The sequence below is a fragment of the Rhinatrema bivittatum genome, chromosome 5, assembly GCF_901001135.1.
Source record: "Rhinatrema bivittatum chromosome 5, aRhiBiv1.1, whole genome shotgun sequence".
Classification (NCBI taxonomy): Eukaryota; Metazoa; Chordata; class Amphibia; order Gymnophiona; family Rhinatrematidae; genus Rhinatrema; species Rhinatrema bivittatum.
The window spans coordinates 46,516,190-46,542,322 of record NC_042619.1 but is presented as its reverse complement, the minus strand read 5'-3'; the positions used below and the strand labels follow the sequence as shown (position 1 = coordinate 46,542,322).

The 26,133-nt window shown below is 41.0% G+C and overlaps 1 protein-coding gene across 1 annotated transcript in view; it reads right to left on the bottom strand.

The window, feature by feature from the left end:
* The window catches only part of LOC115091935 (N-acetylated-alpha-linked acidic dipeptidase 2-like), a 224,425-nt gene that overhangs the window by 81,359 nt on the left and 116,933 nt on the right, over positions 1-26,133 (bottom strand). Inside the window, 3 exon segments of the mRNA XM_029602298.1 lie at positions 10,083-10,174; positions 11,776-11,843; positions 13,650-13,713. Coding sequence (XP_029458158.1) covers positions 10,083-10,174; positions 11,776-11,843; positions 13,650-13,713 — 224 coding nt within the window.

Sequence of the window (26,133 nt, the reverse complement as noted above, 5' to 3'; positions counted from 1 at the left end):
AAGAGACGGCTGAGGGGGAATATGATAGAGATGTTTAAAATCATGAGAGGTCTAGAATGGATAGATGTGAATCGGTTATTTACTCTTTCAGATAATAAAAAGACTAGGGGGCACTCCGTGAAGTTAGCATGTGGCACATTTAAAACTAATCGGAAAAAGTTCTTTTTCACTCGACGCACAATTAAGCTCTGGAATTTGTTGCCAGAGGATGTGGTTAGTGCAGTTAGTATAGCTGTGTTTAAAAAAGGATTGGATAAGTTCTTGGAGGTGAAGTCCATTACCTGCTATTAATTAAGTTGACTTAGAAAATAGCCACTGCTATTACTAGCAACAGTAACATGGAATAGACTTAAGTTTTTGGGTGCTTGCCAGGTTCTTATGGCCTGGATTGGCCACTGTTGGAAACAGGATGCTGGGCTTGATGGACCCTTGGTCTGACCCAGTATGGCATGTTCTTACCTATAAGTCCACAAGCAAACTGAGCACAGCTAGCACTCTAAATTGAATCACACACTACGAATAAGTGCTAGATGAAAGGTTTACACAGTCCCGAAACTCCAAGCAGATTTAAATTCAAGATATTCTTTTTATTATTTTCAAATGGCCGCTGATAAAGTCCGAGAAGAAAGATTAAAGACCACTCCTGTGTCTACTGCCAAGGGTCCTGTTCTTGACGAGTTACTCGCGTGGATCATTGGGTGGTATGAGGACGGCCCCGGGATCTGGAGCCCCGAGTATTGCGGGACGCTTGTCCCAAGTCTAAAAAAGAGGCTGCTATAGAGGAATATTGTCCAGATGCTGCAGAAGTGGGAGGTTGAATGGGCTGTAAAGTGGGTGGTGCTGCCTCCTCCCCTGAAGAATCGTCTGATGACGATTGAGCGAATGTCACTGTCTTTTTTTGAACTCTGTTCGGATTCATCCATTGGTAAACGTAACCTTTATTGTAATCTGTATCGTCTCTCTGAAACTTTCTGTATTCAGCCGCTTTCAGTTCCTTTCTGAATTTTTCAAGATTCTCCTCAAATTCAGACCATTTGAAAATAATAAAAAGAATACCTTGAATTTAAATCTGCTTGGAGTTTCGGGACTGTGTAAACCTTTCATCTAGCACTTATTCGTAGTGTGTGATGTTCTTACCTATAGTCATTTCAGACCATGCTGCAGTCACCCTAACCTTGGTAATACCTTCCTTTCCCCCAGCAGAGACCCCCTATGCAGATTCAATCCAGTTTTGTTAGAAGATGAGGCTTTTCATAAATTCTTAAATATTTAAATTACAGTCTACTTCATGTATAATGACTCCATCAAAGTATCTCCTTTGGCTTTGTGGGCTGCTTTTAAAGCTACGATTTGTGGAGACATTATTAGCTATAGCACTGGGATGAAAAGAGCTAAAAGAGCAGAACTCTCCTGACTACATTCTCTTATAAGTTCTCTGGAAAAAGAACACATTCAACACCCCTAATCATCTACCTTAACTCCCTTGATCCGAGCTCGCTATGATTATAATAACTGCTGAGTCTCCATGCGGGGAAAACACTTTTTTTCCCAAAGGGCCAATTATTGCACAGAAAATAATAAATGTGGCCACTTATTGGCGAGTAACCTGAAAAGGAAAAAAGAGCATAGGCAGATCAGTGCCATTAAATCCTAATCTGGGGATATGTCTCGCACTGACCCTAGTATTATATAGGCATTTAGAGAATTCTATGTTAAACAATACTCCTCAGATACTAGTGCTCCCCTCTCTACTATTCACTAATTCTTTTTGCAGCTTTGTCATCTGTCTCTCATTCCGGACCAAGTTCAAGATCTGAACTGCCCTATTTCATCAGCTGAAATTTCTGCGGTTTTATCTATGCTGAAAGAAGGGAAGGCTCTGGGCCCAGATAGATTTTCTGTGGACTTCTACCAAGCATTTTAAAAACTCTTATTCCAAAGCTTCACAAATATTTTACAGATATTGTTTCCCGCTGCAAGTATAACTCATCATTCTCAGAAGCATGTATCGTGGTCATTCCTAAGCCAGGGAAGGATCCTCAGTTGGTCTCTAATTACCGAACTATATTTCTTCTCAATACTGATTACAAGATTTTTGCTAAAATTCTTGCTACTAGAATGGCAAGAGTGATAGGGAAATCTTGTTCATCCCAGTCAATCGGGATTTATTAAAAATCGCCTCATATCCAATAACGCTCGTACATTTTTACATGTTCAGACATTAGCTAAATCTCATACAGCTCCAATCATTGCACTTTCATTAGATGCTGAGAATGCCTTCCATAGGGTGGAATGGCCTTATCTACTGGAGGTGTTAAAATGGTTTGGATTTGGCTCTAATTTTTTGATACGGGTACAACTATTATACCATCACCCGTCAGCTTTCCTCTATATAAATGATAGGCGATCCCATGTGTTTCATTTACATAGAGGCACTCGTCAAGGTTGCCCTCTTTCACCCCTACTTTTTAATTTAGCGCTTGAACCATTATTAAGAGCCATTCACTCAAATTCCCTTATAGAAGGCATCTCAATTGGATCAGAGACGATTAAATTATCAGCTTATGCAGATGATGTGCTATTATATATTGTTAACCCTACCACCTCTTTACCACATCTATTTACTACGATCACGCTATACTCATCTTTTTCTGGCTACTGCATAAAGTGGCATAAAACTGAGCTTTTGGCATTAAATTTTCAAGGGTCCATTGTTGATATGTCGACGTACCCCTTTCCTTTCTCCTCACTTGGCCTGAAATATCTGTGTATCACTTTTTTTCTGATATTTCAAATACTTTGACTCACTGCGAGTCTTCTTTATTAATCATGATAAAAGAAGCTATACTGCAGTGATCTCCATTACATTTAATATGGTAGGGCCAATTGGACACAATCAAAATGATTCTTGCCCCTCACATTAACTTTGTCCTCTCCAGGGTTCCCATATTTTTCTCTAGGGATCCTCTACACACACATCGATCGGCTGCTATCTCGATTTCTATGGCATCATAAGTCTCCGCGAATAGCTCTCTCTAAATTAAAAGCTGATAAGACTAATGGTGGGGTTAACTTCCCAGATTTTTATAATTATCATCAGGCTTATATTCTCTAGCAAGGCTATTTTTTGTTTTCAGATCACCTAAATATTCTGGATCCACCTTGTTGGCTTACCATTGAGAAGGATCTTATTTCTCCCACTCCTTTTGAGGCAGTTGTCTGCATGTCTCCATCATGGGCCCTACAAGTGCACCCAATTCTCAACTCTACACATAGAGCCTTTACAGAATTTGACTCTTTGCAAGTACCCTTAGCTGTCCCTTGGACCCTTTCCTTCATTGGCTCCAATTTTGCTGCACCCTGAGATTCAAGTTGGAGGTGCTTCTCTGAATTGGCCAATATGGAAGGGGAAAGGCATTTGGTTTCTTTCTCAACTTATTCTTGATCACTCCCTCCTTCCATTTACTGATCTTAAGCAGATTTATGCATGGCTTCAGCTGCGCGCCTCTCTCTCACATCCTCCTCGCTCTCTCGATTTCAACTTACTAAACTTCCTTATTTGATGACACTTTACAAAGATTTAGGCCCTCTGGGCATTTGGCCTCCCGATTTTATAAAATTTTGAGGCAATTTCTCTCTCATGTTCCAAAAACTCTGCACGCTGTCTGGTGTACTGAATAAACTGTGACATAAAGGATGTGATTGGGGATATTTTTGGACTAGCTCATTATGTATTTCGCTATCTTCCAGCCTTTGCTAAACCTTTTTTTTGTACCCCATGGAAGCTCTTCAGAGCCAGGTTGACACCATTTCATGCTTGTTGGTCATGTTCGTTACTTGGGACCACCCTTTCACGTTTGCTTTTTTTTTTTTTTTTTGCCTTATGGTGTTTTCTTTCTGGAAACAAATATGGATAACTATTTCACAAATTTTATATTTAAATTATCCTTAGACTATAGAATGGTAATCATAAGTGGTGCTGCTTTACCTTACCCTCTCTCATCCCCGAAACACAAGTTGTTAGATTTATTTATTTATTTATAGTTTTTTATATACCTCGGCACGTAATGCACATCACCTCGGTTTACAGCAAACAGTAATTCAGCCAAAGGCTTTTCAATGAACATAAGTGGAATAAGTAAAGTGCTAATTTAACAGAAAAACTAGGAGTATACATATCATATATGAGTAATAATATTAACAAAAGTCTGACTTGAATGGAGTTATTTGTAAGGGAAAAGAGGGAAAGGGAAAAAGGGGAATCATAGAAGGGGGGGAAGGGAGTCATACCCGCACTATTAGTCTGACTCTCTTATCTCCTCCCAACCCCCCATATCAGGGAGGAATGGGAGTCGGTGGGAAAGGGAAAGGCAAGGCAGTATACAGGAATCAGGAGTAAGTTGAGAAGCGAATTATGTAATTGCATAATTTACATCTTTCAAAGGAAGGCCTTTCTAAATAGCCATATTTTAAAGTTCTGCTTAAATTTTCGGTGGCAGGGTTCTTGGCGAAGATCCGTGGGCATACTGTTCCACATTTTGGTTCCTGCTATGATGAGGGAACGTTTTTTTGTGGATGTAAGTTTGGTTAGTTTAGGAGAAGGGATCGGCAGTCTGGCCTTTTCTCATGATTGCCATTCACTTAATATTATCATTCTGGAAGCATAGCGAATTACTCAACGAACAGTTTTGGTGGAATTCTGTTTGTTTGTATTCTAGATATGAGAAAGCGGTAGCACTAAAAAGGCAATGGCTGGCCATATGGTCTCTGGTGTGGAAGCCATCTGATGAGTATCTTAACACTGTTGTAAACTTACCATGATGCACAAATATTCTTCTGTTATCACATTTCTATTGACCAGAAACTTTATATGTTTCTTATCCAGCTCAAGGGGTGGTTATCTGAAGAATTTCTTCTTTATTATCCCCCTCCCTTTGTGGCATTGTTTTTTTCTGTATTGTCTCCTTTAGGATGTACTTGTCTTTCACTTTTGCATACCTGTATCTTGTAAGTATTATTGATATTACTTAATAAAAATATTTGAACAAAAAAAAACATATACTTTCCGTACGAAAATAAAGTAGGACTTGCTCGCTTAAATCTGGATTTAAGTAAGGAAGTCTGTATATTTTAAAACATGTGTGTAAATAAAATTACCAGTTTTCTGATTCCTCCACTAATTCGCCTAGTCCTTCTCCATATTATCAAGACCCCCTAGTTCTTCAGCCTGAACTCCTCCCAGTTCAGACTTCCCACTCAGCTACTAGTATATAATAAGCAAGTTTGATATCAATTACACAAGATAATCATTGTAGGTGATTTTATTTATTGTATGGATAATTTACAATGTAGATTTGCCCTTAGATTGGCAGAGGCCTTAGCATTGTTTGATCTCAGTCAAGTAATTTGGTTTCCTATGCATAGAGGGGGGTCATGTACTGGATTTGATTATTGGGTCTGACAGGTTAGTAAAGGATGATGGTAGATTGTTGGTAGAGACTGGAGAGGAAGTTATTTGGCCAGATCATAAATGTATTTTGTTTCAGGTTACTTTGGGAAAATATATTTTGGAGGGGTGTGTAGGGAGAGAGGAAGAAAGGATAAGGTTGATTTGGAGTGTTTTTATGCAGAATGGAGAGAATTAGATGTGGGGAAACCACAGGGAAATGTGGAGCAACTTGCGGTTAACTGGAATCAAAATTTGGGGACAATTCTAGTAAGGTGGCTCCAATAAAAAAAAAAAAGAGGGGAATGTCCTTCAGCCCCTTGGTTTAGGGAGGATGCGATGTGAGGTGAGAAGGCCAGAAAGGAAGTGAATAAAGTCACATAGTTCATCAGATAAGATAGAATGGTGAAAAGTAGTGAATGCTTATTTCTTCAGGGTTCGGCAGGCAAAAAAAAGCTTTTTGGGAAGATTCTATACAGAAAGTAGAACATAAGCCCCAGAAATGTTTTTGATTTTACAGGGAATGTTGAAGATTAAAGATGTTGCTGTAGGGCGGGTGGAGAAACCTAGGAATTTGGGTGGTGTTTTTGATGAAGCAGCCATATTTAAGCCCCATATTGTTCAGTTGGTTAAACAAATATTTTTAAACTGCGCATGCTTTGGAAGATTAGGGGTTTTTTTTTAAGTCTGTCGGTTTTTAGGATACTGTACAGGCTCTGGTATCCCCAATTTTTTATTATTGCAATGGTGTGTCCTGATTACAGATTACAAACCGGTAATCGATCCAGATGGATGTCAGCAACAAACACATGTAGATGGATCGGTGTAAAACAAGTTTTATTGAAGCTTGCCCGACTCTGGCCGAGGTTCGCTCAAAGAGCTGCCTCAGGGCTTTCAATTTTTCGAAAATTACATTCTCACCTTTGCGTTAACCTAAGCTGAACGGCAAGTGGGTATGCAATACCAATACTTTTAAAACGTTGTTTCTGAAAGTATTAGATCAATGAAATTTTTGAAAAAAGCCAGCTGTTTCAATCATTTCTGACTTTGTCACCCGATGTTTGAGCCAATTGAAGTGGCTTGAAAGCCCCTGAGGCAGCTCTTTGAGCGAAACACGGCCAGAGTCGGACAAGCTTCAATAAAACTTGTTTTACACCGATCCATCTACCTGTGTTTGTTGCTGATTACAGATTATACAGAATATGGCACTTAGGCTTATTTTTTCTTGACCAAGGTGTGCAAGTGCCGGACTTCATCAAGGAAATTGCACTGGTTGCCAATAAAAGAGTGTATTCAGTTCAAGAATACTGACAGTGATGTTTAAAATCAAGCAAGGAGGAAGGACTAATTATTTTCAGAAGTTGGTCCAGCATCACATGCCTATGCAGAATTTGTTTGAAATGCCATCTTTTAAGGAAGTACATACAGTAGCGTGTAGGAAAAGAATGTTTTCAGTGATTGGGCCTGAATGGTAGGGGGAAGTGCCACTAGATGTCAGGTTGGCATTTAAAAAGAAAGTTAAAACCTGGCTATTTCTAAGCTGAGCTTGGTGTGGGTAAGGGTGGTCTCACTTATAGCGAGGTTATACAATTAAGGATGATGTTTTAGAGCATAAGTATGATATTGTCTAATCTTTTACATCATCATCTGAATGCACCCCTGGTCACAAATTGTGATGAAATGCTTCATGTTTTTGATGATTTGAAATTCTGATCAATTGTTTGCCTGCTGGCGTGGTGGGGATTTGGATCGTCAATTTTTACAACTTGAACAAAAATGGATTTACAAATTGCGAGCCGTTTCGTCTCTGGGACTTAATGCCGATTTAGATCTCACTGTTTTTTTTGGGCTGACTGAATGCGTCATTTTGTCATCACTAGTACATGCTCTCATTATATGCTTTCATTACTGCAGGTGGAGTTGTTCTGATGTCTTTATTGTGTGCTATATGAAGACCTAGGCTTCTGCTTCAGTGGTCCTCTTGAGAGATCATTCTGAGACTACTAGTCCTTTTAAGAACAGTATTCCTGGCATACAGATAAGTACTGCTCTTTACTATTTTAATTCTGGTTATATATTGAAATTTACCTTTGCTTTACAGCCAACAGTCACAGTAGATTATAAAATTTAAATCTACCCCTGAGGAAGCTTTCCCAGGAAAGACTGGCCATGGTATTGGGTTTACTATGAGTTAACACTTATGACTATTTTTTGTTTTATTTGCTTGAAAAATCTTCCAAAAAACCCCCCCTCTCATCTAAGGTGGATGATTGATCAGTCCGGGTGAGCGGGTGAGGAAAGAGGCACAAAGATGAGATTTGTACAATATGCTCTTGCCCTAGCTTGATGCACTCGCTATCTCTCTCTTTTTCTCTCTCTCTCTCTCTCAGATTTGCAATATTTATATCTCAAATCCTGGTTCAGGCATAATGCCAGGAAAAAAGGTGTAGTTATTTCCAGCGTGATAATATGCATTATGCTATTGCACACAATGTTAAATACCCCTCAATTTCATAAACTCCTACCCTTTGACTACATTTTGAAAATTTGCATACACACCTCGCAATTTATCGCAGATGTTAGGACCCTAACACCCGTGATAAAGCCCTAATGTGAATTGATGAATGACCCTGCAAGTTATCTGGTTGTCTGGTTGGGCCAAAGAGCTGTCCTATAGTTAGCTGGCTGTATTCAGTAGTGTAGCTACACTATTGAATATACCTCCAAATTTAGTCAGATAAATTTATCCAGTTAAGGGCCTGATTTATTAAGGCTTTTCTCTCATTCTGTGTCTATGAAAAAAATGCTTAGTAAATAAGGCCCTAAGGCCTGGATTTTCTAAGGTCGCAGTAGTAACTTACGCACGCTGGTGCAGCAGGCCCCGACACAGGCCGCTGTGTCGGGGCACTCGGCCATGCCCCCGGACCGCCCACATGCCCCCCAAACATACCCCCCCAAACACGCCCCCTATCCAAAACCGCGCCCCCTGGCCACGCCCCGACCGCCCCTTTTTGTAAGCCCCGGGGCTTGCGCACGCCACCGAGCCTATGCAAAATAGGCTCGGCGCACGCAGGGGGGTTTTAAAAGGGTTACGCGCGTACCTTATGCGCGAAACCCTTTTAAAATCCGGCCCTTAGGGAATAGCAACTGCTATTAATTGCATCAGTAGCATGGGATCTTCTTAGTGTTTGGGTAATTGCCAGGTTCTTGTGGCCTGGTTTGGCCTCTGTTGGAAACAGGATGCTGGGCTTGATGGACCCTTGGTCTGACCCAGCATGGCAATTTCTTATGATCTTATGTTCTTAAGGCAATTTTGAGGCAATGAGAACAATGCAGGAGTTGAGGATTGCATGGCATGTGTGTTTGGTAATGGTGTGTGCTTAAGAACATCAGCATGGGGTCCATTCATAGGCAGGACAGGGGTGAGTGAAGGACAGGGAATAAAGACTGTTTAGATGATAGCAGGTGCTAGTTGCCATTTGAATGCATGCTGGCCTTGCATGCCAGCAGTTTCTCAGGGACTGGGGCAAATAAATGTAGGACAGATTGTGCAACTGGAGCAGAGTGGATAATGAAATGTGAGCAGGCATTTTTGGCTCCTTGCCCTTAGGCTAGACTACCATTACAGCCTGTACATGCTCGGCACACTTTCTTTGCCTATACTAGGAGCCTGTGGCAATGTAATCAGCCTGCAATTATGAAGGTCCTTAAATAACTGTCTGACTTGCTACAACAGTGTGTTGATATAGACATATATTTAATTGCATAAATATTTGGTGGTAGAATAATCGAGGAGTTTTTTTTTAAAGGAACCTTAACTCATAATTTTTTGCTATGATTAAACTGTTTGATTTCTGGGCTGTGGTTCTTAACGGTATAGAATATGTGATTTTGGCTAAGCCACCCTTTTACTAAAATTAATGACCTGGGCACATTCACTTCAGAAAGGATTCTCCAAATTTGCCAGTATTGCTATTTTGCATGCAAAACTGTCTTCTGAGGGTTCTGGATTCACAATACTCCACTGCCAAGTCAGCTATGGTGTATGTTAATGCTTGACTGGATATTATTAGAAAAACTGAATGCAAAAATTTCCTAGAAACCACTTCCTAAGTGTTAGTAGCACAGGATAAATTCTGAGATATTCCACCCCACTGTAAAGTGGGTTTAGTTTAGGAGACTGTAAGGCTCCAGCTAATGTCATGTATGTTGGGTGTATTTCATGTGTATGGGTGCCCTGTGTTTATGTGGCTGTCTTGCATGACTGCAAAGGAAAAGAGAAAAAAATGTAACCAGCTTCGTGATTATGTTTATTGTAAGTGTTCTTTATTGTTTGTTGCATTTATTAAATAAAATATTAAAAAAACATAATTATTAGTGGAAACATATATATAGCTATAGATAAATATGTAGATACACACACATACACACAAACATAAATATCCAATATATATCTTCACTGATCATGAGTAACGAGAGGAGACAGATTCATAACTCATGAGATACTGACCTCTCCTATAATAAGTGAGTTGAAAGGATCAAAAAGGCTACTTCTCAGCTAATCACATGCAATATATATGATTTGTTCCATGCTGGAAAATAAACAGAAAATAAAGGGAAAAGGAGTGGTACATACCTGGGGAAATTGTTGTTTTCTTTAGAAGGGTCTTTATCAAGCCAGCTGTCATACAAAGATTTTCCTGCATAGTCCTCATCAGGACTGGAGATCTAGGGAGAAAAGGCACATCTCCTTGACAGAATACAATAGATATTATATGACTTGTGCTTTTACTTTTGGCTTGATGAAATCATTAATTCCACCATACTTTTCAAGTTGAAACAAATACTGGCTTTTAGATTTTTGTAGTATTTTCCTCTATTTGATTTAAATGTGGAACAAAAGAATTCACATACAAATAAAAGAAGACATTTCAAAGTATATGCCATGCTATGCTACCGTAAGAATAATATAATACAATATTTTCCCCCAGTTTTCATGGATCAATTTCATGCTCTCTTAGACTGTGATCCTGTAAAACTTGATTGATAGTAAATATAAGAGGAGTAGGGTTTTCACTTATGATCCAAAATCACAATGGGAACGATATTTAGCGCTACTTAGCGGGATAAATAGGGACTTAACCAGATAAGTGGCAGCCGCTGACTATCTGGCTATGTTCAGTGACCACTACTTAGCCGGAAATAAGTAGATAGATAGAGTTCTTGGGGGGGGGGGGGGCAATGGATGGATCAAGTTGGGGCAACTTATCCGGTTTATCTTAACCAGATAAGTGCCTATATGAAACCTTATCCAGTTAAGTTAACCGAATAAGTTAGACTTGCTTAATAGCAGGTATAAACGTATCTGGATATAACTTATCTGGCTAACTACAACTTATCCAGCATAGCCGTAGTACTGAATATCCCTTAGATAACCGGATATTTTTTAATATTAGGCCCAATATTTCTTGTGCATTTACAATGTAAATAATTAATGCATAGAGGCTCTACATACTTTTACCTGCATATAGGGCAGACAGTTTCACCGTTTCATTCATGGAAATGTTTTTTGTTTTTTTTTTTTAAATTACCCTGTCTTCAGGACAAGATGCTGTTGGTATCCCATAAAGTAGGGCAACAAGACCTATGAACATAAGTAGTCCCATGAGTCAGAGGTAATTTCTGATGTGTTCACCCATGTGCATACACAAATACACAAAAGGTGACTTTGGGCAACTGTAATAGAAACATGTTGCTTCTTTTAGTGATAAGGTTTTGTGAGAAATTGCTTATTAGAAGAAGACATATTGACTGAGCTCACAAGAAGGTGCACATAAGGTGCTAAAAATGGCCAAAAGCCCTATTGGCTAGAAAGATATAATTTTCAGTGTTTTGCTTACAGAATTAATTTTCATACTTTTTATGATTATTTTACTATGATATTTTATTTTGACTTTATGATTTTATGATGTTTGCTGTGTTGTTTAATGTTGGAATCATTCTTTTTGGAACAGTGGGTTACAAATGTGAAATAAATAGTCAGGGCTCTGCCCTTCTATCAGAAAACTAATCTTGGTGTCCGACTGTGTACGTCATTAACCACTATGCAAACACTTATCTTTTGTCGTTACTCTATTTATCCTACTACCTCTCAGAATTTGAACCTAGGACAAAACACTGAATCCCTACTTCATAAATAAGCCTGAGAGGGAGAAGGCAGACATCTACAGGACTCGAGGTTCTGACAGATGTCAACTTGTTAAGCCCCTTGCAGTTTGTTTATTTTATGAGACGGAGTGATGGACATATGAAAACAATTTATATTTTACCTCTTTTGTTAGATTATAAACCAATCTATACAGCAGTGGTGTGCAATCAACTCTTAATGTATAGTTGCCTGAAAAACACACAAAAAAATAGTTCAATTAGCACATTTTAAAAATATGTGAGCAGCAACTTCATGGCTCTTACAACTCTCATTATGGCCTGGGACTGGACTAAGACTAATGCTCATTTAAAATAGGCCACCTTAACAGGAATTTGAACCTGCAGCCTAGAAATGAGACTCTGTAATTCTGTGATCATTCTTCTGAGCCTTCAAATCCCCAACATAACCATTTATTCCCATTTCCAGCTTAATCGTATAGGAGCTAAGGGAATAGACATATTACAAGGTAAGAAAAGACCATTTTAAAGGTTAGGGTCTGTGTTCTATGGTGGAAGATCTGAATTTTACTGTATCCTAGGGAAGGGAGAAAGAAGAAACTGAAAAGGGAAGATTATTGTACTAGTCTGTAGCACAAAATGAACAGGGAAACAGTTGAAAGACAAGATAAGGCTGGGAAAATGGTTAAAAACACAAGACATAGGAATAATCATGCAGTTCTATAGATTCTGCTTTTGAATTGTCTAAATACATAGTAATATAGGAGTCAATTTTCAAAAGCCCGCTGAGCAGCAAAGATAATCGATTAATTTTAAGTTATTATCTTTAGACTAGTTCTCATCTAGGTTTGTAGCTAAAAATTAGCATTAGATTTATGGGTACTATTTTTTGCTCAGAGTCAATAACCTAAATTTAAACAGATAATATTGAAAATTAGCACTACCCAATTAAGCTCTGCCCCCCAACTCAATCATGCCTCTGGCCCCATTACTTTGTTAACCTGCCTAATTAATGTGCCTTGTGAATTTAGTTGATTAAATTTAGCTGATTAGACCTTTTGAAAATCTACCATATTATAACATTTAAATGATGGCAGAAAAAGACAAATTGACTGATCCAGTCTGTTTATTACATTTTTGAAAATTCTATATGCAAGTTCACACAAACATAATACAAGAGGTCCAATTAAGCTGTTTTGGGGCAGAGAATGAAAGTATTTGGCAATAGTCAGCAAATTCTCGCCAAACAGCAATGAAACTACTTGCTAGGTAGCATGCAAGTAAAAATGTAATTTAAAAGACTGATGCTTTTTTCTCTAAATAAATTGTTCAGTTTATTTTCCATGCCTATGCAGTTGTATGAACACCTTTCCATCTTGAAAATGATAATAACATTATACCAACAAACTCTAATCCACAATAGCAGAACATAGCTGATGTTGGTGCAGTTTGTCGTCACATGCACAAACATAGCTGTGAGATATATAGGCAAAGTTTGGCAGCACCATTTCAGTGGTGGAGTGGAGTGGCCGCCTAGTGGTCAGAGTAGGAAGATGAGAATAGGGAAGCCAGGGTTCAAATCCCAGCTTCCCCAGTGATGCTCCTTGTGACTTAGGGGCAAAGTCACTTTACTCTCTATTGCCTCACATGCGAACTTAGACTCTCTGGACTAGGGAAATACCTATTTTTACTTGATTTAAATTCACCTTTAGTTTGGAAAGGTGATTACGTTTACACAGAGATTTGGATTTAATTAATCATGTTTTCATAAATTTTAATGGGTAGATTACACAGAGGTGTACTATAGTAATAGGGATATACATTCATCCTGTTCCTTTTTGGCAGTTTGTCTGTGTAAATTCAATTTTTTGCACAGAAAATTCCAAAAATGAACGGAACTAGTGGGTATTTTGAAACTAATGTGGGAAATGTTTTAAATACATATCTTTAGTAGTAAGAAATATGTAATAATTGCTTTGTGTACACTTTACAAAGGTAAGTGGTTCTGAACTGAATGGCTGCAGTAATTGTACCCTACCCTCAATAGAAGAATCAGCATTTATGTAAGCCACTCCCCGTTCCTGCAGTACTCTGGAATTCTCCTATGACAGGAAGACAAGAAAGGACAAATTACTTCACTTTGCAGAAATATATTACCAACATAGCAAAGTAATATCACTGAAGGTAAAATTAAATATGCAAGCATTGATCTTTTAGCTACTAAAACTTCTAGGTAATTAGACAGTAGTTAGGACAAGAGAAACTTTGAGAAGAAGCTTGCCAGTGAGGCAAAAACTAATCATAAAATCTTTTCAGGTATATTTGAAGTAAAAAGCCTGTGAGGGAATCTGTTGGGCCGCTAGATGACCAAGAGGCAAAAGGGATGCTCAGGGAGGAAAATGAAATAGCACAAAAACGGAAATAATTCTTTGCCTTGGTCTTTACAAAGAGGATGTTGGGAGCATAATCACACCTGAAACATTCTTTAATGGTAGAGATTCTAAGTAACTAAAACAAATATCTGTAATGATGGAGGATGTAATAGATCATACTGACAAACTAAACAGTAACAAATCACCTGGATCGATGGCATTCACCCCAGAATTCTTAAAGAACTAAAACATGAAATTGCTAGCCTGTTACTAGTAATCTGTAACTTTTCATTTAAAACAACCATGATTCCTGAAGACTAGAAGGTGGCCGATGTGACGATCCTTAAAAAGGGATCCAGAGAGCATTCTTAAAAACAAAATCAGTCAATAAAGGTAGACATGGTTTAATGGAGAACAGTCAACATGATTTTAGCAAGGGGAAGCCATGTCTTAACCAATCTTGTAGAATTTTTTGAAGGTGCAAATAAACATGCAAATAAAGGTGAGATAGTTGATATAATGTATTTGGATTTTCAGAAAGCATTTGACAAAGTCCCCCATGAGAGAGTCTTCAAGAAATTACAAAGTCATGGAGTAGGAGGCAGTGTTCTATTGTGGATTGGTAACTGGTTAAAAGGCCAGAAACAGCAGGATGTTGGCACCTACATGCATTTGTCTGTATTGTGTGGGCAGCTGCAGCCTTTCTGGCTGGAAGTTCAGACTAGGAAGGTGCAGATTTTGGAGAAGCTGGTTGACTTTACGGCTTCACTGCTTATATTGGGATGGGATATAGGCAACACTCAATACAGTGCTTTGGAGAAATGTTTCCTGTATTCAGTAATGTTATTAGCAAAAATAGCTAGTGACACATTGGATGGAAGTCTCTCTGCCCAGTATTTCTTTATGGGAGCAGTTAATGGTGAATTATTTTTATAATGATTTTTTTATATTTAAAGTGTAGGAAATCTATCATGAAGCAGGGTCCTATTTGGTTATGGACTAAGTTTTGTGGCACTCTGCCTGTAGAAACTCCATCTTCCATCTCAGCATTTGTGACACTACATAGTTGATTCATAGAACAGCTCTGGGTGAGTGTTCTGAATGTGGAGTTGTGATTTGAGCATTGGTCGGTGTATATGACTGACTACATGGTATGTGTGGAATGAGGTTGTTGTGGATGTTTGTTAAAAATTGAAATGTAAAAATGACAAGAGACAATTCTGACTTTAAACGAGTTGGCTTTTATTGTACTATTTTGAGATTTAACAATTGGTGTTCTCTCTGATACTATAATTTGTAATTTGAGTCTCTTTTATATAAAGAGAGTTTAAAAAAAAAAAAAAGGTCTGGAAACAGACAGTAGAACTAATAAGTCAGTTTTCCTACTGGAGAAAGGTCATTCGTGGAGTACCACAGAGATCGGAATTGAGACCTATGCTGTTTAACATATTCATAAATGATCTGAAAAAAGGAACAAGTGAGGTGATCAAATTGGCGGATGACAAAAAATTATTCAAAGTTGTATAAAACAGAAGCAAATTGCAAGGAAATACAGAAGGCACTTGTGAGACTAGGAGACTGGACAATTAAATGGTAGATGAAATTTAATTTGGAAGAGTGCAAAGTGATTCACTTAGGGAAAAATAATCCCAACTACAGGTACATGATGCTGGGTTATGTTTTGGTAGTCACTACCCAGGAAAAGGACATTTTAGTCCTTGTAGACAATACATTTAAATCCTCAGTTTAGTGTACAGAAGCAGTCAACAAAGCAAAGAGAATGTTAGGAATGATCTGAAAACAAATGCAGAATAAACAGAAAATATCATATTGCCTCTGTATTGAGCCGTGGTACAACTGCACCTTGAGTACTGTGTGCAGTTTTGGTTAGGGATGTGCAGGGGAAAAATAATAGTTTTCATTTTTGGTTTGATTTCAGGAGGATTATTTTCCCACAAATTTTGTTTCATGGATTGCTTGATTTGTTTTATTCGTGTGAAAAAAATGAATCAAATAAAAAAAAAAAAAAAAAAAAAAAAGGCCAAAAAATGAGAATGAGGCTTCCATCCCACCCTCCCAGGGTGGGATGGGCCAGGCCAGGATCCCCCCCACCACCACTTACCCAGTCCAGTGGGGATCTGCCAGCTAGGACTAGGCTGACACTTTGGCCTAGGCCGTAGCTGGAACATAGGCCTGACGCCATGGCCAGGCTCAGAGGCCGGGTCCCGATGCCAGGAACTCAGCCCAGACCCAGGCTTGATGCTGTGACCCAGCCCGGAGACTGGGTCCTGATGCTAGGATCTCGGTACCATCCAGACCTGATGCCACAACCCAACCTGGAAGCTGGGACCCGATGCCTGGGGCTTGGCCTAGGCCAGAGCCCAAACCCAGGCCCAATGCTGTGACCTGACATGGAGGCCGGATTCTCATGCCGCAGCCTCAGCCCAGACATAGGCCTGACTCCACAACCCAACCCGGGGTGGGGGGTTATGAAGCCTGGGCCTCAGCCTAGGACAAAGCCTGAGCACAGGCCTGATCCAATGACCCAACCAGGAGACCAGGTCATGACGCCTGGGCCTCAGCCTAGGATGGAGCCTGTGCACGAGCCCAGGCATGACACTGCATCCCATCCCAGAGGCCGGCTTCCGACAATGCGGCCTCGGCCCGGATCCATGCCTGATGCCATGATCTGACCTGGAGCCCAGGTCCCGATGCCTGGGCCTCAGCCCAGGATCAGGCCCAGGCCTGGGAGCTCCTCTTCTTCTGTCTTCATCTTTCTTCCGTATTTGAAAGCCAAATGATGACGTCCAGTGGATGATGCCATTTTGATGTACAGCATTGCTGCTGGAGTGAATGCCCCAGAATTAATTAACTCCAGCGTGATCCCAGTGGATGGCATTATTTGGTTTTAAAATGTTGAAGAAAGATAAAGATAGAAACGGAGCTCCTGGGCCTGACCCTGTGTCAAGGCCCAGGCTTTGGGACATGGCATCCTGGTTGGGTCACACTGTTGAGCCTGAGTCCAGGCAGAGGCTCCAGCATTAGGACCCAGCCTTCTAGTCCAATCATGCTTGGGGCCTGGGTCTGGGCCCTGGGCTAGGACAAGGCTCCAGTGTCAGAACCCGGCCTTCTGGTTGGGTCGTGGTGTCGGGCCTGGGTCCGGGCCCTGGCCTTTGTTAGTTACCCAATGGATCAGATAAGCTATTTTTTTTTTTTAAATTTTCTGGGGTCACATTCAGGCCTAGGCCATAGCCCCTGCTTTGGGCCTCTGCCTAGCACTAGGCAAGGTGCTGGCTTCAGGCCTAGGCCAAGGTGCTGGCATTGCTCTTGGGCATAGGCCGTAGCCTCTGCTTTGGGCCTCGGCCTATGCCCTATGTGAGGCCCTGGCTTTGGGCCTAGTCCTAGGTCCCATGCATTAGTTTAAAATGAAACAAATAAGATTTGTTTTATTTGGGGGGGCTCCCGATTCGGTTTGGGGCCCCTCAAAATGACAGCCTAATTCATTGCATTCTGAAATTTTGTTTTAAACGAATGCGCATCTTTAGTTCTGGTCTCTCCATTTCAAGAAAGACATAGCATAACTAGAAAAGGTATAAAGGAGGGTAACAAAAATGATAGAGGAGATGGAACATCTCTCCTCTGAAAGACTATGGCTAGGGCTCTACAGCTTGGAAAAGAGATGGCTGAGAGGGTACATGATAAAAGTTTACAAAATCATGATTGTGCACTCAGTGCACTGTCAGGTTGTGGCATTTATTTCCAGAGGATGTGATCGAGGCAACTAACATAATTGGGTTTAAAAGAGATTTGGACAAGTTTCTGGAGAAAATGTCCACAATACATTATTAGCCAGGTAGATTAAAGAAAGCTATTGCTATCCTTGGGAGTCAGTAACAGGAATTGGGTCTACTTTATGGCATCTGCTTAGGTACTTGTGACCTGGATTGGCCACTGTCAGAGTCAAGTTGCTGGGTTTGATGGATTGGACATAGGTCTGACCGTATGGCAATTCTTATGTAGGTTTCAAATACTTGAAAATTATGACAATCCAGTAAGTTTATGTGTGTGATGGGAGCATATTTCAATTTCTTTAACTACCACAAGTTATTTTCCCAGCCAGATCAGTCTTAGCATGTGGAACACTTGTAGAAGGACCAGAGAGAAAACCACTCCTAAGGCTGTGAGCCCATGTAGATTGCATTTGCTACCTTGCATTCCCTTCCCCATCCCACCAATACATCTAACCTTTATGGCTGGTTACTAGAGCTTTTATTTTAGACTATTTTCTTATCCTCCAATGGAAAATCAGAAGAGACAGTCCATGTCACTTTTTTTCCCCCCTTATACTTTATCAGATTCCAATAAAATGGAATCTGGACAAAAGGTCAGGAAAAGTTAAGAAACAAAATTCAGTTTTATAGCTGCTTCTCAATGCTTTTAAAGAGGAACAGATTGCAAGAGCACTTGTCTTTTGAAAAGCAGCTTTGATTTGTGTTTTCTGACAGGCAAACATCCCAGCCCACACATTCACTAACTACACAAGCTTCTCCTCCAGCATTTTAATGGCATTTTCACATTTATTTTCACATAGGTAGACCATCAGGGCCTACACTGTACCCGTGTACTCATATTCTCACATTCAGATACATCACTACCTCTATCCATTTACATGCATGGGATACAGTTCTAGTTCTCCTTACACTTTTAGGCTGCCTTATCATTTCTGAAGAGTTGCCCCAAAATGGCTTACAATGCACTTCTTAAAAATAGAAAATATCCAATTCAGTAATACAAGTTTTATGTTTTCAAGTTAAATCTGCATTTTATATTATTTTATTATGGATGTTTGTGTTTTATTATTTATTCTATGTTTATTATTTTAAATGATATTATGTATGTTACATTGTAACCCGCCCCGAACCTGGGAGGGGCGGGATATAAATACTTTAAAATAAATAAAATAAGTCAAAACTACAAATCAAAGAACACTTAATACAATAGATAATTACATAAGAATGCTAGGTAAAAGAAAATGAAAACACCTGAACAAAAATAGTTTTAAAACATTTTTAAACTTTTACTTTCCTTGCCCCCTTTCTCGCCTGGGATAGAAAGTGGCAAAGTCCTCCCACTTCTATGTGGGGAAGAGAGGTTGCAGGTCCTGTACTAAGCTCTGGAGGACCTTCCCCTTCCAGAGGTGACCAGCAGTACGTCGAGGCTGAGGCTGAAAACGACCACAATGAACATTTAGAAAACAAAGTAGCGGATGCAAAGCAGGTAAGAATGTATTACTATGCTTCTAATAGATGGTCTCTCTTCACTTCCAAAGCAGCATAATAAACACCAATGAATGCATGCCTGGACTGCAAGATTCGATTCTTTGGGGAGACAACTGTGTACTCTCGATGGACAGAAGAAGAGACGTGAGAATAAACTCAGAAAAAGGGAGGGTAACAATTAAACCTAAAAAAACCATTGATAAAGAATGCAAAGAGAGGATGCACAGAAACAAAGAGACCAAGCTAAAAATGTAACCAAGAAAAAAAAGACATGTAACATGCCATCTACCACTCAGGGAGCACAGAAAAAGCATGCGCCTTTCAACAACATGCAACACAGGACAATGTTCAAAGCACAGAAAAGGAACAAAGGCATAGTATACACGCAACAAAGAATGACAAAAGGAGGAATCATGCACTGTGGAAAAACTGTACCAAATGACACAAACAAGACAGGAGAATCCAGAAGATAAAAGGCATTAGCATGCCACACAGACACTACTTGAAAAGACATTTGCTAACATTCAAAGTGCTTTGATGGACAACGAAAGACATGTAAAGGGAAATATTCATTGGCTAAATCTCTTCAAACAGCAGAGCTGGTACTCTGGGTCTCATATACCTTAAGGGTCTTCCAGGAGCCAAGAAAGCATTCTTGTCCCCTCTACTGCTACTTTCGCGCACCCTGGAGGCAGAGAGCTCTGTTCCAAACTCCAGATCTAAGCAGCCACCTCACTAGCTCTGTAACGCTTTGAAAAACATTAAAAGAAATGACAGTCATTAATAGGCTGAGTTCAATTTCTCTAGACTAATACTTTGCAAAGCAAAGTATTAGTCTAGAGAAAAGATTAATTTTCACTCTGGCAGCACACATTGGACCCATCAACAATGCATACTTACTCTACTCTTCATATAAAATCATAAGAGACAAAACATGCCAAACTTACTTGAATTAGGATAAAGACCCAATTGGGTAGTCCTCCTTTTCCCAGGATTGATGCCAGAGGACCTCCTGCAACGAGGCTGGTAGGCCTTGTCTGTTGGTTGCAGAAAAAGTGCTGGCCCTGGCTGTCCTCTTCCCTTCTTACTCAGGCAGTGAGCATAAGCATGTGATGCCTGTATCTTTTTAATGTGTTTAATGCAATTGCCAGGATGGTACTTGACCAACAGTTAAAAGGATCACACTGGTATTTATGACCTAGGCAGAGTGGATAAGCATTGTGGTTTTTAGTGATAATAAATTGCAGCCCTTAGAGAAGAGGCAAAACGAGTGAGTGCTAACTGTTGTGTTGCGGGCCGCTTGAAGAGCGATCCCAACTTGAGGGGATTGTGTGCCCCTTGGACCTCAGCACAATCCAAGACGAATTCAAGATAGCACCGAGGGTTGGCAAGGTGTGTCCCAGCATGGGCGAAGACAAGTCTGACCCTCTGCCAGACCTGCATGCTTCTGGAAAGCCAACAACATTATGTTGGTAGTTGAACAGTCCCCCGACCATTCCCAGCCCTTTCGGACCTGCTGCTGTGTATCAGCAAGAAGCAGTAGGCCGGACTGAGGATGAGGGCAGATGGAGGCTTGTGACACAGAAGACTCAAGATGAGACGAGAAGACTCTGGAAGTGGATGAGGAGCTTGGAAGACTCTCAATGAGACGAGGAACTTGGAAGACTCTGGACGAGACAAGAAGCTGGGAGGATCAGACATTGGCACTGTCTCGCAGGGCGCCCAACACAGCCCACCGACACGGGCGGACCTAATGGGCTGGTCATGGACCACCCTGTCCCTGTAGCGTGCCCTACACAACCTGTAAGGCTGGTCACGGACCACGCGGAGAGCGGGACAAGCGCAGGAAGGGAATCCAGCTGAGACGAGACTCCAATGAAGAGGCAAGGTGTCATCTGGAGAACCAAAGGAGCTGGAGGGTCAAGAGGACTCGGAAACACAGGAAGAGCATCCAGCTGATACGAGACTCCAATGACGAAGCAAGTTGTCGTCTGGAGAACCAGAGAGGCTGGAAGGTTAGGAGGACTTGAAATGAGCGGAGGAGGGCAGAACCTTGGAAACATCAGGAAGTGAAACATCCGGAAGCCTGGAATATCAAGGAATAAAACATCAGGAAGCCTGGACTAGGAACCTCAAGTCATGAAGACATGGAACATCAGGAAGCCACGAAGACAGGAAGCCACAGGAAGACACAGGAAGCAGACGAGACATGGAGCTCCAACGAAGATCGAAGACCTGACGGAGCGCTGGAAGACGAGACTTCCAGGAGCAAGTAACTCCAATGCAAGGCAAAGCTGAAATGCAGGAGAAGCCCTTTTATAGGGCTGACACAGGAAACCAAGAGAGCTGGCTTCTGGTGGAGCCTGGTGGACCCCACCTACGCTGCCCCTTGAAGAAGGGGAAGAAGACGCGGGCCTGCCCCTTAGGAAGGGGGCAGGACTTTGGAGAGTGGCCATGCTGCCGCTGAAGGCAGGAGAAGCTGGGCCTGTGCGCTGGCAGGCCCCGACGTCTGCAGCGGCTCCGGCCGCCAGGAGAGACCGGAGACTGCGGCCTCCGGCCCCGAAGAAGGTACAGGCGACGGTGGCCCCAGCCACGTAGAAGCACGGTGGCAGGCCCGCCATGTTGGAGAGGCACCCTGAAGTCCACGGCTCCTGCCGCGGCAAAGGGGACAATTTAACTGTGGCTCCTGCCGCGAAGAATGTCGGCGACTCCGTGCCGCATTGGGGAAGGCAGCATGGGAGGTAAGAGGCCTGCTCGCGGGGAGTAGCTCCGCGGGCAGGAATCATAACACTAACAGTCACTTTTCAGTCTCCAGATGTGTCCATTTGTGAGTACATGGCATGGTTACCTCCATGAGCACTTACATAAATCTCTGTTCAAAACAGTGATAGCAGGAGTTATACTGTTTATCCTTTTCTAGAGAAGTCTCTCTCAAATGTGTGACGAATGTGTTGTAGAGTGCTGGCAGAGTATTGACAGGAGTGGGATGTATGAAATTAGAACCCCCTTCTCTATTAGGATGCAGGCTCAGGATAGAAAATACTGTGACAGAGCCCTTATGTATGTCAGATGAGGATTCAATGACCCTTAATAGCCTTGCTGGCCTTGGTTGATGTATGGTAAGAGGTTGTGTTGCTATAATGCAAAAATTAAGGATTGCATGGTGAATGTAAGGGATAGGTGTGAGGCTACATTTCTATGAATGCTGTCCCTTCCTTGATAGGGCAAGTGTGAGTAAAAGAGAATGAAAGAAATTATGTGTAGACGCTAGCAGCTGTTTGTGGCCATTTGAACACTTTTATCTATACATGTACGCTATTAGAGCCTACACTGTACATGTGTACTCCCATTCCCATTCTTGGATATAAGATAGTTTAAATAAATAAAAATACTGTCCAATTTCTGGACTTCATGCCAGCAGTTTCTCCAGGCACTGAAGCTTCCAGAGGCACTAGTAGATTTTTACTCGCTGTAATAATGTGTTGAGTATTTTTAACTTGGATGTGAGTACTGGGATTTTCCCCTGGAGAATCATTTTAAGTGGTGCAAATAAGTGTTTCAGGAAGTTTGCAAATGAGATGGTGTGGCAGATGAAGAGTAGGCAGGGGTTTTAGATTTCCCCCAAAACACCTGCACATGCTCAGTGTGGTTTCCCTACTTTTTCCTATGGCAGAGTCAGAAATGGGTTAATGCAACTTGTAATGAGGCAGCTAATGTATTCAGTGTCTTGCAGTTGAGCTGGCCCCAAATGCTTCATTATAGTGTCAACTTTCAAAACTATATGGATTGTTGCAAAGCCTGCAGGTACATTCCTTGCACCAGTTCTCAGAGAAAATATGCATGCACTTTCCCATTGAAAACAGCCTAGGGAAAAAGTATCTGTAGACATTTGCAGCTGCTTATTCTGTGGGTACTTCTCCTTTGAAAACAATTCACATAATTTTCAAAATGCAAAACTTTGCATGTTGTTGCCTCCCCTGACTTATCCCTCTTCTGATTCCACCTCCTTTTCTCATGGGTAAAAGCGGGTGCATTGTTGATCCCTGCGTGTTTTTTTTTACCCTCATACAAGGTGGGGAATTTTCAGACAGCAAATTACACCTTCCCAATGCTCATTATTGCTAAATTTGCTGCTGTTAGGCCTCCAGCACAGCTTCTGCTCAAGGTTTGCATACTCTTTATTCTACATGCCAGCCTTCCCAAAAAACTATTTGCCCTGGTCTTCTTTCCAGGCTCCAAAGGGAGGGAGGGGAAGGTGTGTGTGTGTGTGTAAGGGGTGTGACTGCTTTACCTATCCTTTCCAAAATGTTTACTAAAAAACCAAGATTTAGTATTAATATCTAAATAGAGAGTTCAGAATGTCTTGTCAGAAATGTTTACTTACAGTTTAAAAATCTCCGATATGCACAATTAAAGAAAAATATAAAGTTATTATATGAACTGTTTATTTGTAGAAAACAACCTAAAATTAGTTAAAGTAGAAGGAATATTCACGTCTTTCAGCTTTTAATGCAGCTAAAACTAAAAAATCCCAAGGATATCACTGCAAGCAATAATACAACATTTCTAAACTGCAGTATTGTTTTCTTTCCATTTTCCCCCTTTGATCTTTGCTTTGCTACTTCAATTTATATTTCTAACTCTCAGAAAAGAAATTATTTCACAGATATAAATGCTTTGTACTCTAAAGTATATAATGCAGCCATAATCTAAACTGGACCCTGCACCTTTTACTGCATGTAATTTACTTTCTTACACTAGATGGTGCAAAAGGAGCAGAGCAAGAAAAACCCCTTTAGAAATTCCAGAGCAGTATTTGAAGAACAATATTGTATTTGTCTCAAAGAAGAACAAGACTTAAATCTCCTTCACCCAATTAAGAGAAATCTGACAGACAACAAAATAAGCTGTTTAATGTTTGCAGGAGTGGAACTCTGCAATATGGCCTTTGAAGGGTCATTTATAGACTCCTGAAAGCTCACATCAAGCATTGCTGGAACAATACAAGGTATCACACAGCCTATTTTTAAAAGTAGAAAGGCAAAAAGCTGTTTAAGCCCACCAGAAGTGAAATTTGTTAAGAAAAGTAATTGGGTTGCTTAAAATATTCTTAAAGCCTAGTAGTGAGAGTGTATACTGTACTTATTTATAAAATGTTCCCTTTAAATTAATTTCTAATTTTCCATTATTTAAATCTCACAATTGTATTTTTACTCACATTCTCTGTCAGTGCTTCCCAAACCCATCCTGGAGATCCCACATCCAGTCAGGTTTTCAGGATATCCAAAATGAATATGTATGAGATAAATTTGCATATAACGGGCCCCCTGTGTAGGCACATTTATCTCATGCATATTCATTGTGCATAACCTAAAAATGTGTGGGGCTATGGGGTCACCAGTTAGGGTGGTCATGTGTCCTGCTTTCTCCTGGACAGTCTTGCTTTGTCTGCCCCTTTGTGGGAGTCCTAGCCCTCCTGCTTGATTAAAATTAAATATCACTTAGGTGTAGCAACAACAGGGTGTGGGAAGGACCAGGAGTCGTCAGGGCTGTGTGGGACACCGCCAATGGGAAAGCACTGTTGAGCTGAAGGTGACAGCAAGGTTAAATCTTAGGAAGAAGGGGTGAGTCAGGGGAAACTTGTGTGCCTGCAACTGTAATAGAAGGAGGAAGGGAAGTCACTATCTGGAAGACAACTTATAAGCTGAGATGTCCTTGTGCATGCAGCCTGCCTGAGTTAAGAGGAGAGGAGTAGCGACCCAACATGGACCAGGACAGTGAGAGCTTAGAAGAGTTGGGATTTAGGGGTGGGGGAGGGGAAGGTGGCTGCTGCAGGCTGGGGAAGGAACGGCAGCCAGCGCAAGAACTGTGTGAGATACTGCCCCATGTCTGTTAGTCAGGGTGGGGTGGAAGCACTCGCTGATTGAAGAGTGGTGGGTTCTTCTGTGTCAGAGAGAAAGTGAGTGTCCCTCAGAAAGAGACCTGGTGCTGGGTGTAAGGGGTGAGGCAAGGAGTAGGGGGATCTGCTGCTGAGCGGGGGGGGGGAGAGAGAGGAAGGAAAATGGGACCTGATGCTGGGAATAGGGAACCGGGACCTGCTGCTATCCAAGGGGAGGGGCACAGGGATCTGATGCTGGACGCAGGGAGAGGTTTGGAAGGGGGAACAGAGGGAAGGGGAAATGGGCTAGAGAGAATGGGAGGAAGGAACAGGGTTCCTCTGTAGGTAGTAAGAAAGTTGTGGGGACAGGAAGCTAGAGCAAGAGATGAGGCAAGGAACCCACATAGATGGTAATCCCTTTGGGGCAGGGAATTATTATACCTGAATTCTAAATATGCTGTAATCTGCATTACTTGGTTAAAGTCTTCTACAGTATGGCAAGCTGCATTTCTATTTACATTATTTCAGTAATTTGTAATGTTGCATCTACATAAACATATTTGTATTTTCAAATTAATTTCTGCAAATTACATATGCAAATTTAATGCAAATTATTGTGCTCCTTTATGGCAGGGAATGTCCCTCCTTTTCGGGTACTTCGATTTGGCCATGCTATCAACAGGACAATTTGGAAAGCGTTGATATAAGCAGAGGTGAGCAGAGATAACACAGAAGTATTCTTTACCTCCACCAGGATTTCTGTAATGTTCTGGGACTGAATAGCTGCCTGATTCCTTTTTCTAAATCTTGTATGTTGCACTGATTTGATTTGGTTTGGGATTTGGATGCAGATTCTCTCCCAGCAATGAATTCCACAGGACTCCGTTACTTGTCACTGAATCATACTCGTCCTACTTATCCTGCAGCCCTCTGGAGTGTCTCTCATGGTGCAGCAAAGGGTTTAGAACAAAGCTAACATTTATTAGCCCAAGG